The 14837-nt window shown below is 43.1% G+C and overlaps 1 protein-coding gene across 5 annotated transcripts in view; it reads left to right on the top strand.

Annotated features, from left to right (window-relative positions):
- The window catches only part of DPF2 (double PHD fingers 2), a 434995-nt gene that overhangs the window by 121044 nt on the left and 299114 nt on the right, over positions 1-14837 (top strand). For 4 of the 5 annotated variants that reach the window (XM_085625748.1, XM_085625746.1, XM_085625745.1 and 1 more), the window contains exon 1: positions 6961-7040. The exons of the other annotated variant lie outside the window; for it this stretch is intronic. In XM_085625748.1, the coding sequence (XP_085481874.1) occupies positions 7009-7040 (32 nt within the window). In that variant the 5' untranslated portion in view covers positions 6961-7008. Of the gene's footprint in view, positions 1-6960; positions 7041-14837 lie in introns of those variants that run through there. 5 annotated transcript variants of the gene reach the window in all.

The raw sequence follows: 14837 nt of genomic DNA, 5'->3' as shown, positions 1-14837 counted from the left end.
TCACAAAAAGGGGTCACTGCCATTCTGCAGAACCAGGCAAACAAAGATGTGGGCTCTCAGCCATGCTGCATAACCAGGCTAAGAAAAAGCAGGGCCCTGGTCGAAGGTGCATAACATAGGCTCAAATACCATATACCAGTGGTTAGCTGCACAGAACACATTTAATTCATGCTACATACACTAGATGTGGAGCACTGGTCGGTGCCAGACACAAGAGCTCACATTTATACAGGGTCACTGGTCCGTGCTTCATACTCTGGCTTCACCCACAGGACTAGCCTATGTTACACAGTAGCGTTTAGGGGGACAAAATAAAATAAAATAGTGCCACGTTTTTTGGTTTGCGTTCAGTGAAGCAGCCCTGATACCAGGAGTAGGGCCTAGTAGAGTTACAGAAGGACAGCATCACAATACAAAGGTTTACTTTTTGCTTTCATACACACTTTTTCCAATATAAAAATAATTATTTGGGCCACCGCCCTGACTTGCCTCTCCTCTTGTGCAATTTAAAAGGTAATTTATTTTCCTTTCGTTTATAAATATAATTAACAGTACCCTGCCTACAAAAGAAACTCCACACAAGGTTATATAAAAAATGGCCTATGTATTATCATAAAACACATTAGAAACATAATCACACATTTACACTGTGCCAACTGGCACTAGGCAATATTCACAGGAGATTATATACAGGACCAGGCCAATAGGGCCACGGTCAGAACCATCAGAACAGGTAAGTAAACGCAAATATAAAAACACAACCAGTAACTACTGGTACCATAATGACCTACGCATTATTGAACAAATTGTTCTGTTCCTGAGCAAATACCTTTTCAATTTTTTCAACATAATCTGTTTGGTCACTGTGATAAAATTCTAAATGTTGTAATAAATATTGCACATTAAAAATAAAGTTAAATATACAAGAACTAGGCTACATTTTACTACTAAACAGGCAGCCACAAGTGCAGTTACCTTGAAGACAACAGGGTAATGATTTGAATGGTGCAGCAGGTGCAGTGGCACCGGTCCCAAAAGATGTCATAACTCCTCTAAACACCCAATATTGCTATTTTTGACTACTAAACAAGCAGTCAAAATTGAAGTTCCCTTGCAGTTAACAGGGACTTTATTTTAAAGGAGCAGCAGTTGCAATGGCACCAGGCCCAAAACGTGTAGGGACCCCACCAAACCCAGATCACTGCTAAATGTTACTACTAAACAAGGCAGTTACAAATACATTTATCTAGCACGCAATAGGGTCATCATTTCAATGGTGCAGCAGGTGCAGTAGCACTAGAACCAATAGCTCTAGGGACCACACTAAACACCTAATATTGCTATATTTTACTACAAAACAGGCAGTCACAAGTGCACTCGCCTTGCAGACAACAGGGTCATGACTTAATATTGCAATATTTTACTACTATAAAAGCAGTTACATTGCAGATAAAAAGGGGCTTGATTTGAATGGTGCAGCAGGTGCATGGAGTGAAAATGGTTTTGTTGGTAGTCAAAGTAGTAGGAATCAGCTTAAGCATTAAACCGTTGGCCTGCTCGTATCTGTGAGTAATCAGTTTTTGCTGACATTGCTGTGCAGTACCGCAAGTGGCTGAGTGGTGCTTTGTAAGGGTGTTATGGTGAATGAGTAAGATAAGTAATTAGTATTATAATACAGTTATATGAGTGGTGTTAAAAGTGAGTGGAAGGCGCTGTTAGCATGTGGATGGATGAGCTTTGTTGCACATGGCTAAGTGCAAAAGTTAGATGGCATGGCACCGCCAAATAAACACAATGTCTCTCAAACTACATCGCATGCGCTGTCTAAGGAGACGCCTAAAAGCAGTTTAGGTTTAGGAGCGGGCCAGATTGGACTGGAGCAGGCCAGATTGTTTTGGACTGGAGCGGGCCAGCTTGCTTAGGACTGGAGCGGGCCAGCTTGCTTAGGCCTGGAGCGGGGCAGATTGATTCTGATTGGAGCTGGCTGATTGTTTTGGACTGGATTGGGGTAAAAAAGTATAAAACAATGATGTAATATGATCACAAATATCGACTGCTCACTTTACATTGGTTATTGCTGTATTTGGGTGTTAATCTGAAATTAATGAGGCGAAACATTTGCGCAGTGTAAACCTGCGTACAGGTGTCAAAAAATGGAGTAAAACTCAAAACTAATATCACGCACTATGCTACATAATTTTCGGTTTGTCGCCAGCCCTGCTGCATAATTTAGAGCTTCCCTCCCTCTTAATTCAAGTGGCTTCGTTTATTTAACACACAGCACCAGAGCACTGTGGAAGCGATTTTGATTTGAGGTACAGGAGATGAGAAATGTACACAAATAAGGTACAGGCGAACAGAAACAAGCAGAAAATGTGGAGGATAGACCGTTTTTCGACAGGATTAAGCGTACAAAATCGACATGGTTCAGCTGCAGTGGCAAGATTGGAAGAGAAAGTGTGGGCACCGGTTAATAGAGAAGACGTGGAGAGAGCAGGGGTGGCTATTGGCATACGGAAAAGGCGAGACTGTGGTGCAGGGTATTCTGAATGGAGAACTTCTAAGAGGCAAAAATGTATGTGGACTTTCCAAAGTTTCAGACGCCAGGAGCGGCCCACATGCCGGTGACTAGTGTGAATTACGCTGCCCACAGCATTACGTTCATTACAATACTAGCTTTCTGCCTGGCATGTGCGGCCTTTTATTTTATTCAGATTTAACTTGCTTTCTTTAAACCCAGGAAAAAGGCGTTCTTTTACAAAAAGTTATCATTTACATCAAACACGCATAATCTTGCCAGGCGGCATTTGTTGTAAGAGCCTTCCATATGTTCAAAGTATGACCGCTTTCTCTTTGGTCACAAATTCGAGCTCGTCCATAAAAGCAAAGGAAAGGTGAATGTCACTTAAGTAAACTTCATGTTTTCGCTCACGAAGGACTCAAGCGCTGCACGGATTCCACTGTTACATTGCAACAGCAGGACTGGCTTTGCAGTATTACCCGACCGAGTTAGCACCTTCGGTCCTTGTATGTTTTCAATGGCAGAAGAGACTTGGTCTCCCGTGTGCCCGCCTTTCACAGCCCAGACATTTCCTTCCTTACCTGATATCTTGGATTCTCGTACATCTGCCGCAGTGACATAGAGAGCGTGCAAAGTCAGGTTAGTAGTACATTTCCCCAGTACTACCCTGACGTGGATTTTGGCTTGGATGTATAATTGCCCAGTCTCCGTTTCACTGGAGCAATGCGATGCTGGATGAGAGGTAGCCTAGTGCATCACCTCTTTTAAATAAGGCGCCTCTTTCAATGGCCGACATGTCTGGAGAGTTTCCTGCCTTCGAAACCACAGATGAGACAGCCCAGACGTGTGAAGCCACAACTCCCTCTTCAAAAACACATAATCAAATATGACGATGTTCAGCAATCCATCCATCTCCCTTCCACTCTTCCGCAAACACAAGACATCACAGAATCAGTTGACGGTCACTTGGCACGTACAGCAGCTCTTCCTCTTTGTTTCTCCTCGCCAGTCTGGCTACCACCCGCTTCCGGTACTCGAGGGCAACTTCCGTTTGAGAAACGTGAAATAGAAAAGGGACAACAGTAAACCCCAGGGTAATGTTTAGCTCCAGCTTTCTTACCACGGTAACTCTAGAACCTAGATAGTGCCATTTCAGTTGCACAAATGCAATGAACACACCATTTTAATAATAATACAAAAAAATGAATGTGTCGTAACATAACTGGTGCACATGTAAAGCGCTCCAATACCTTCGGGTCGAGTTCACACTATATAAATCTGCAACAAAATAAAAATTATGTCCAGAATTAAACATACTCTTTTTTTTGCTTGTAAACTTGTGTTTAACTCCTAAATGTTATTAAATGTTGTTCTAAAAAATAGTGTCAAAGTCACTAAAATTATGACAAATCGTGCTGCCAGAAAACAACAAGCATTGGCAAAACCAACAGGTTTCACCTACAAGAGAACTATTGGCAATATTTTAAGCCATCTGGTATAGCAGCGAGGCTAGAATTAAAAAAAAAAAAAAGCACAATGACAGACGTGTCATGGTGCTTTTTTTTGTTCATTCAGCCAAGCTGCTGTCTGACATGGCTAAAAACATTGACAAAGCTAATAGCTCTCTCATAGTTGAGATCTACTTGCATTGCCTATGCTTGTTTTAGTCTTTCTTCAAGTTAGGGAAAATCATTCTTTTAAAAGTGTCCCCCTGGGGTCGGCGTTGTTACTTTAATGGCGGAGAAGCAGGATGTGATACAGCTGAGGAGGCTTGACCAGAGGACTACTACCTCCTGTTAAAAGGTGTTTGACCCGGGCCAACGCTCGCACATTGCCTTTTCTGTTAGTTGCCCCATGGCGGTGCAGGGGATGTGCGCTCAAAGCCGGTTTAATATAATATGCCTTTACATCAAAATAATTTATGCTGACAGTCAGGTAATAGCTGCCAACCACGCATGCCATGACAACGCAAAGGCGTGCACGGTGAATGCATAAAATTTGTAAAAGTGTTTATGGTAAATATATATATATTTGTTAATATGATATGTATATATATATTTAATTTTAATTATTTTTTTTTTAAACTGAAAACAAAAAAAGGCCTTTTTTATCCCAATAACTAAACACCCCTAACATTGTTAAATTACCCATACCACCCCAATACCCATGCCCACTAAAATCTTAAATTACCCTTGGCACCCCAAATGCACCCTGAACCCTAAAACTACCCTAGCACCCCAAAACCTAAACTGAACCCTGTACACTAAAATTACCCTGAGCACCCCAAAAACAAAACACACCCTGATCCCTAAATGTTCTACTACACCCCAAACCTAAAGCCACCCTGAACCCTAAAAATCCCCCAGCACCTCTAAACCCAAACACACCCTGAACCCTCAAAATTCCCCTACACCCCAAAACCCTAACCCACCATGCCACTTAAAAATACCCCAGCACCCCAAAAACTAAACCCACCCTGAACCCTAAAAATACCCCAGCACCCCAAAACCCAAACATACCCTTAACCCTAAAATTAGCCATGACCACTAAAAATAAACCTGCACCCCAAAACCTACAACGACCCTGAACCCTAAAAATACCCCTGCACCCCAAAACCTAAACCCACCCTGAACCCCAAAAATACCCTGGGCACCCCAAAACCCAAACATGCCCTTAACCCTAAAACTAACCCTGACAACTAAAAATAAACCTGCACCCCAAAACCTAAACCCACCCTGAACCCTAAAAATACCCCTGCACCCCAAAATCTAAACCCACCCTGAACCCTAAAAATACCCAGACACCCCAAAACCTAAACCCAACCTGAACCCCATAAATACCCCAGCACCCCAAACGCCTTAACCCTAAAATTACCCCTGAACCCCAAAACATATAACCCTACACTCCAAAACCCAAACCCTATGCATACCTTATACTTACATATAAATCACATATGCTTCTACCATTCATGCATTTACAACAAATTTCGTTGTAAAAGCATGTGTGGTAAATGCATATGCATTGTAATGCCATGCGTTGTAATGGCATTGCCGAGTAATGGTAGTTGCATTGTGATGGTATGCGGGGTGATGGTAGTAGTGGTCAAAGATTAGTTGTGTTTACCTCTTGCACTAGAAGTATAATCATTCTCAAAACATAAGGAGCAATTTCATCATGTTAAGAAGAAATGATGCTTGTGGCGATTTGGATGTTTATTTTCAAATCATCAAGCACAATTGGATCTTATGAAGTAATCACATACTCATTCTTAAATCCTCCTGAAGTCATCAGGAATAGTCACACCTTGTGAAGTCATCGCATACTCATTCTTAAGTCTTCCCGAAGTCATCAGGAATAGTCACACCTTATGAAGTCATTGCATACTCATTCTTAAATCCTCCTGAAGTCATCAGGAATAGTCACACCTTGTGAAGTCATCAGATGCTCATTTTCAAGTCATCCACAAGTCATCGAGCTCAAGTTTCTAAACTCTGCTGATGACTTCAAGAGCTTGATGATGTCTGATGATGTGAAAATGACTTCGAGAGTAGTTGGATGATCATCCAATGACTCTGGGATTGCTTCTAAAGTAATCCTGTTTGACCTGGGGTATGTTCGCAAATTTTTAATTCTTCCCTCGAGTATTCTTCCTTTGACTCATCCCAAACCTCTTTTTACTACTATGATCTCTTGAATCCCTTTCTAGAGACTCTTCCCTCCTCATCTCACCTTTTTACACATCCCAAGCCTCATCTTACTACTATGATCCTCCAAGTAACACTCTCTAGAATCTTCCCTCTTTTATTCCTTTATTAGCCTATTCAATCTAGCTAACAGGCTTGTTGTATCGACATTCAACAACCCAGAAGTATATACAACAAAGCTCACACTACCGCTCAAATGAACTATATCCCTATTCTAATCCACCACCAATCCTTTTGTGCTGGGGAATAGCGTGCTTCTCGCCGAAAAGAGCTTCCACGACTCCTCAAGGGCTAGTAAGCGCTATATAAATACTATTACAATTATGAAGGCTTAAGTGTCAAAACATTAATTGAAAGGGGTTAATGTAAATACGACTACAAACAATCTTTCTACAAGCTCTAGCATTAAGCTGTTATAAGAGCGTATCGCATCGCTCAAGGTTATCTCTATTAAATATTTATTGCCTATCAGTGAAGCCGAGCTTTTTTGCGAGAAAGCTTTTGCACCCTAAATGTAGACATACGCAGCCTATTTCTATGTTTTTCTTTCCGATCGCAAAATTCCATGACTTTCCTCTGCGGTAATACGTGTTGTAGCCTGCAGGACACTCTCAACACGGTACCCAGGATGATAAAGATGTGAAGATCAGTTAGAAGCTCTGTTATAAACAAAGTAAATGTACCCCATTGAAAAAGCAGACATCCCAATCTAAAATGGCGTCTACTGTTGTAGAAGATGAGTCTCGCGCATGCGCATGCAATTGATCAGACGGAAAGTACAAAATGGCGGCTGCAGTGGAAAATGCAGTGAAGGTGTAAGTATGATTTAAAGGTGTTCAGTGAAGGGGATGGCTCTGCAGTGAAGGGACTAAGGGTCCGCGCTTGGCTCTGTGGTAGTGGCATGCAATCTATGCTTGAATAGTTGAACGTTCTTTCTTAGTGTCAAGAGTTCTTTGGACTGGATAACAACTATGTCGGGGCAACATGTTCTCCATATGACGGGTTTGATTGGGGGCCTATGTTTAGTAATATGCTTTTTTTACTCCATGACTGGTGTGCACAAAAGAATCCCTCTTTACCCGCCCCAGATGTTGTTTTTTTTAATGTGAGATGGGTGTTGGGCGTCACACGAAGTGCGAATTGAAATTCTCGCCCATAACTTTGTTGGTAAACCTCCGCTTCGTATTTTAGTGGATACACCCGCAAAGAGTGCCACAGGACAGGCTGTACGATGTTTTAGTTTCGCTCCTCAAATGTTACGCCCCCGCAAATAATTCAGAACTCCGCAAGGTACTAACAAGTGTTTACCGATTTAGTCATGGACCTCAGGCTACCTCTATTTAGAGATAATGTTTCCTTAAAGTTCCTTGTCTCGTCCCTCTTGAATCACCGTCTTGTTTTTATTTTTATACTAATAGAAGAACTATTTCTCCGAAACAGCACTGTTGTTTACATTTGTTACTCATTTCATTATCATAAACATCTGCATCCAGTAAGACCCCTGCCCTCCCTCAGTCCATAACTGATGTAAGGACCTGATTACTGGTATTCGTGCTATTAATCGCACCTGATAAATAACAATGCCATAGGGTACGTTATTTATAGTTTGCGATAAATGGCACCTATTGCTAGTTTCTGGGGAATAACGTGGAATATGGTATCTAGCGCATCAGAATCCGCAATACTGCCCCCCCTCCCGTTACATTTAATGAAGGTTGAGGTATTTAATGCAGCTAATATTGAATGCAGAAAATAAAACTGAACTCGTAATTCCGACCCACTCTTAATCAGGTCCAATGTTCGGTGGCTGTGAACCCATTTCTCTGAATTATCCTAGTCCTTTTTCTCTTTGTGGTACAACTCACTGGTGGACCTCAACATTTTGATTAGTTGCAGAATAGGTCTCAGAGCCTGGTGAAAGCAGGCATTCAAACTCTTTCCAAAAGGTTGCTACCTGTGTGCCTCTATAGAGCATAGTTACTTAGTCGTGGCTGGGCTGCTTCATATACCAATGACCTACGATTTAACAGCGACTTCTCAATACATGGAACACCGAAGAATCTACACAAACGGGTTTCCAACTGATAGCAGCAGTACTTTTAGGATGCTGACTTGCAATAGCAATTAAACAAGAATTGTGTCAGAACTTGCATATTCACCAATTCATCCACCTATGCATTCATCTCAGTGACTTAAGCACCCAATTCAGAAATCTGTCTCTAACCTACGTATTACTCACGCCGTATCTGTATATGTTCTATGTGCAAGGGAAGCTTGCTTAGTCACTGCCATGTTGTGCTGTGAGTAATTAAAGCTTGCGCTGCAGCTTGATTTGTACCTGTTCTGTGATAGAAAAGTTTGTGCTAATTCTACCCTCGCTGTACTTGTCCCCTGAAGTTGGAAAGCCTGCACTGTTTCTACCCAAGGTGCTCCTGTTCTATGAAGAGGAGTGTTTCCACTGCTGCTCCTCTATCTTATGAAAATAAAAAGAATATTTTGAGTGCACTTGCATAACATGCATAGGCCAGTCGGAAGATTTTGTTGGACCCCGTACAAACACACTAGTTGCGGCACCCTGACCCAAAAAATGTGTGACTCTGGGCAATTACTTTTCTTTCCTCTACTGCCTTTTTCCTTGTTCATCACATTTGAGAGCACCTTGAAATTATTCAGTTCAGGATGTGCACTGTGCAACAATCTCTCTCGTATATGGTATAATAAACCATAACATTGCTTCATTAAAAACAAGGAAAAATGGCATTGCATAGGTGGCCCTAAATAACCGCCTTTCCTCTTGGGTCATCTTACCCTCACTTCCAGTGTTGGGACATTTCTTTCAAAAGTATCAGCACTTAAAAAAATGTAATCCATCCACTAATAACATTGTCAATAGGGCAGAGGGGTAACGAATGTGATACTCATCCAGGGTCAGACTGCACAGTGTCTAATCAGAAAACCTTTCAGTCCTGGCTTCCAAGCTTGACCAAACAGTTTGACCCTTGCCGTTTGAGTCATTAATAAAACTGTCTTGGCGGAAAGAGTGTGTTTACTTTATTCTAATAAAGGTCTCTCAGTGCAGTGATATAATTTTAGTGTCAAAGTCAAATAATCCCAAATACACTTTTTATGTAAAAGTTCACACTGTAGCTATTAATCAAGTGGCAGTCCGCAACACTTGTAGCAGGTAAGGAGATCTAGGATGAGCTAAGAGCTGCTCTCCTGAGCCACATTGATTTTCCAGACAGTATGCAACGAAGATGGAGCTTATCGAAATTATGGGAAAAGGCGGTCTGCCTCACAACCACTCACCTAGTGGTTTAGATAGTGAGGCATGAGATACTTTGGTGTTGAACACATGGCTCAGTCTCAAGGCCTATGCACTCCCACTTCCCCCTGTTTCATAGCGCTGGCTACGATTACAGTGTCTCACCCTGTAAAACATGCTGCATGTTCTGATAGCCTCGCCAATAGCACCTTGTGAGGCATAAGGAAATGTGCACCACCACCCTCCCTACCCCACCCTGTTTCTGAGGTTGATGAACATGCTATATGAAGCATGGACTATTTCACAATACCTGGTGTGAGATACTTGTGCTTCTGGGGAAGACACTTGATCTCACAGGGTAATATTCATGCACCAAATTATGTTGATGGGAAAGAGAAGCAGGGTCAGTTGCTCTGCACTTATGTTTTTAGGTCTCGCCTGACCCAGCGCATGCGCTGATCTGCGGGACTTTTTGTGAGGGCTAAAAAAAGTGCTACCATGGCCAGCCTAGAGCTACAGTGCATGTGCGCGGGCGTGCGCTTAGGAGCAGGGGCTGGCAAACCTCGTCGTGCTCATTAAGTGCCCACGATCACTTTCACTTTCGCCCGCGATAACTTTCGCGGCACCCCTTTGATGTTCTTGTTCAAAGAACATCAAAGAACATGTTGTTAGGTCTTGCCTGAGCCAGCGCTTTAGCGCTGCTCTGGCGTGAGTTTTAGTAAGCCGGTTTTGGAAGTGCTAACTAGTGGCTTTTTTCAGGCCTCCAGCTACAGTGCATGTGCACCGGGTGCGCGCACCATTTGTCAGCCTGTGTGATCACTTTCGCAGCCGCTTTGATGTTCTCAGTGACGAAGCAAATGTTCCTTTCTCATCCAGGCAAGCAGGGGAGCACCCGGCCTTGTTACCACACAAACTGAATTGACCTTGTTTCGGAAGCATTACGCACAGAGAGGTGGGTTATCTCAGATGCGGTTTACAACCGCCCTAGACAAGAGTCAAGCCCTTGTTAGTATACTATATGTAAACTTTTAGTAAAATCAACAAGCATTGGCATAGCCAATAGGTCTCGCCTTTGGGACCTTATAAGTGTTTAGTTATCCAGCACAATATCCTTGGTGCAACAACATCAAGTGTTGCATGGCTAAACACTTATAAGGTCACAAAGGCGAGACCTATTGGCTATGCCAATGCTTGTTGTGTTAATGCTTTGCTGCGCCCGTTTGACTTACAATGTGCTTTCTCTTTCCACAAACTCGATGTTTGTGTTCCTTTATTTTGAGATGCTTTTAGTATTACTGTTTTGTGACTTAAAGAACATTAAGGAAATGTTACTGTGAAACTGGACAACGTTCACAGTGTTTATTTCTGATCGCAGCGGCTGCTTCATGTCCGTTGCACCATGCAGGGAGCCCTTTCGTTGGTGCTTTCATGAGGACATGATGAGGAAGCTGGAAACTTTTGGCACATTCTCTTTAAAAGCACAGCATGTTTGCGACTGGTTAATCGATTAGACCTATGTAGCGCTTTAGATCTATGGTGGGTGCAGCAGTTACAACTCATGAAATATGGGGTGCAACTCACAAGGAGGGAGCAGGTTTGAGTGCACATTGACTGCAATCAAACTCTTAAGATGATGGGCTGTGTGTATCCATTATCAGCACTCAGTCTTCGCTAAGTGATCTTGTTTGTTTTGTAGTTGTGTTAATGCTTTGCAGCGCCCGTTTGACTTACAACGTGCTTTCTCTTTCCACAAACGCGATGTTTGTGTTCCTTTATTTTGAGATGCTTTTAGTATTACTGTTGGCGACTGGTTAGTCGATTAGACCTATGTAGTGCTTTAGATCTCAAAGAGCTATGGTGGGTGCAGCATTTATAACTCATGAAATATGGGGTGCAACTCACAAGGAGGGGGCAGGTTCGAGTGCACATTGGCTGCAATCAAACTCTTAAGATGATGGGCTGTGTGTATCCATTATCAGCACTCAGTCTTCGCTAAGTGATCTTGTTTTGTTGTTGTGTCAATGCTGTGCTGCGCCCGTTTGACTTACAATGTGCTTTCTCTTTCCACAAACTCGATGTTTGTGTTCCTTTATTTTGAGATGCTTTTAGTATTACTGTCACACACACAACCACATGCACAACCACACACACACAACCACACACGCAACCACACACCCACAACCACACACAACAACCACACCCCCCACACACAACCACCCACAACCACATGCACAACCACACGCACAACCACACGCACAACCACACGCACAACCACACGCACAACCACACGCACAACCACACCCACAACCACACGCACACCCACACACACAACCACACACACACAAACACACACACACACACACACACACAACCACCCACACACACACACAACCACCCACACACACACACAACCACCCACACACACACACACACACACACACACACACACACACACACACACACAACCACCCACACACAACCACACCAAGCATTGGCATAGCCAATAGGTCTCGCCTTTGGGACCTTATAAGTGTTTAGCCATGCAACAGTTGATGTGGTTGCACCAAGGATATTGTGCTGCATAACTAAATACTTAGAAGGTCCCAAAGCGAGACCTATTGGCTATGCCAATTCTTGTTAACCTTGTGGTAGAGAGAGAGCAGTAAACAACATTTTAGCTCACCCACATACAATTTTATTATGAGTCTAACAGTGCAATTCAGGGCGGACATAAATCTCATCATAAGTGACATAACCATACACAAACTAGGCAACCCACAACTAGGAGACTGTACAAACTGTGAACAGTAGTACTTGTGAATACTTCTCAGTGTAAGATATGTAACCCACTGATGAAGGGTACCACACTAGGTAGGTGAGTGTTGATGATACTATAGAAGAACATGAATGCATGTTAATTCTATAAGAGGTTTGTCTGTTTCTTCCAGATGTTTTGCACTTCTTGTATGTATAGGGAAATAGTGCTACAGCTCCTTAACTCCCCTTACTCATTCTTTATTGTATTACCTATCCGTGTTGCACCTGTTCTGTATGGGTGAGAGAATAAAATGATGTTCCTTGTGCTACTGCCCAATGTCCTTCATTAAATATTTGTGTTACAGAAGGTTGTGCTGCTTCTCTCCGTGTTGTACCGTTATTGTGTTGTGAATCTACACAAAAGAAAACTATTGATATTGCCAATGCTTGTTTTAATCCATGATGTGAGTGAAAGAGTGAACTCACAAAATAGGTGAGCTGAGTTTACTTTTGGATTCACTCTTGAAACAAGCTTTTTAGGTGGAGCCTGGTCAACGCATGCGCTGCTGTGTGTGACATGCTGTATTCATATGCACTTGAAGCTCCGCCCATATTTTTCATGGGCTTGTATCTTTGTCCTTTGTAAATGCTGGCTTCTGATTCGGTAATTGGCGTGATAGTCCCTCCTTAGTACCGCCATGTCTTCATTTATAATCTCCCATGAGGACTGGCCCTTTTACTTCTGTTGTTACGCCGTCTGTGTTATTTAGTCTGTAAGCACTATTTCTTTAGTGAGTTTTGTCTTACTGCAGGCTCGACGTGCTTTGCAGCAACATTCAACGCACCATGTGCGCTTTGACTATCCAAGCAGCCCGGACAATGGCGACCTCTTCTTTGGAATGCCATAGGTCTCACATTTAGGAGAGTTTGAGCTATTGGCATTGTAAATGCAATAGGGATCTTCATCCTTTTCTGCAATAAAAGCTACTTACGTTGAGTGTAAATCATACAGAGCTACTAATATTATTAGAGTTGTACAGACAATAATACATTAGTGGCCATCCCATGCAATACTGCCACAATAGCCTCTTAATTTAGTAGGATGAGCTGCTTATAGGAGAGCTACTCAAAGGTAGCTGGAGAGCTACCAGTAGCTCACAAGGTACTCGTTGGAGATGCCTGGCAAATGCGACACCTATTCCTTTACTAATGTTTTTTTTGGTCTCTCACCTAGCGATGCAGTGCGCTGCACTGCTCGCACAGGCGAGAGTCCTTTTGTAGGGGATCCCGAAACGGTCCCTGGAATCGCACACGCTCATGCGTGTGCGATTCCTTTTGGTCCACAGTATTGGCGTTTGCGGTCGTCTTTATCAGAAAGACAGCACGCAATAGGCCAAAGGCGGTCGCGTTCCTCCGCCCATGGCCTATTGGTGTCTGTTACCCGCACGCCCACCTCTGTTTTCAAATATCGTACCAGGACATGGGCGCGATAATTGAAAATAGATCGCTCGCTGTGGCGCGCGCACCATTCGTTCTGCTTGCGTTAGTCGTGCAACCAAAACGAAAACATTTTAATGTTTGATCTCAGAGTATTTTTCAGTTAATGTGCAACTTTGCTGGAAAGCTATTTAAGTGGCGGTATCAGTTACTTTTCGACAGGCTGCCAGCTCCGAGGGCCGTTTCTGAGGAGACCTGGTGGTTTTCAGAAATATGGAAGCGGACCCGGCATAGAACGTGGTGTCCGCGGAGACAAAAATGACAACAGCGGAAAGCGATTAGACTCGTACTTGCAATGTTCTCATTTCAAGTTCCAAAAAGAAAACAACTCGTGGAACACTTCTGTTGCCAACAATGCAGAAATAGGAACGTTTTGAAGGTCAGCGCGCACAATAATCGACGAATTCCAAGGCGCGTGAACCAACAATGTTCTCTTTGCCGGAAAACAGCAAGCGGCTTGTTGCTAGGAGGCGTGTAAACAAAACGCGTACAGAACAATGCAGCTCGCGTTGGTCGACATGTTTCAGTCCTTTGGATGCCCCTGAAGGGTCGTCGGGCTTTCTTCAGGACCTAAAAAATCGAAAGTGTGAAAAGGCTATTGTCCAATCCAAAATAGTGTCAGAGTAAATACTCCGAGGTACATGTCAATAGTACCTAAAATGTCGGTAGTACCTTTGGAAGTGCCAATTCGGGCTTCTACGGGGCTGCAGACCGCGCAGTGCCTGCTCCTCTGCAGGTTGCACCACTTGTGCTGGCGCTGTGGGCATCCGGGATCCTGACCCTCTGCACAAACCTCACTTTTTAAATAGTCTTCCCATACACCAGACGGAATAAAAATGTTATTTTTAGGTAGTATGAGGATCACCTTTTAAATCTCGCACTTCACATGAGCACCCTTCGCTAACCATCAATTTCTGATCACTACTGTAAAAACCAGTCGTTCCCTCCATGTGGAGGAAGCATACAAAAAGAGACCCAATGATGCTGCTGTCACGTACCTAACAAAGGCGGAGAATCAAGATAAACCGCCATACGACCTGCTTACGTGAATGAGGGTTTTCTAAGTCCCAACTTGAGCACTGACGCATAGGAC

The sequence above is a fragment of the Triturus cristatus genome, chromosome 9, assembly GCF_964204655.1.
Source record: "Triturus cristatus chromosome 9, aTriCri1.1, whole genome shotgun sequence".
Taxonomy (NCBI): domain Eukaryota; kingdom Metazoa; phylum Chordata; class Amphibia; order Caudata; family Salamandridae; genus Triturus; species Triturus cristatus.
Note: the sequence above shows the minus strand (reverse complement) of the source record. Positions and strands in the feature narration are given on the sequence as shown.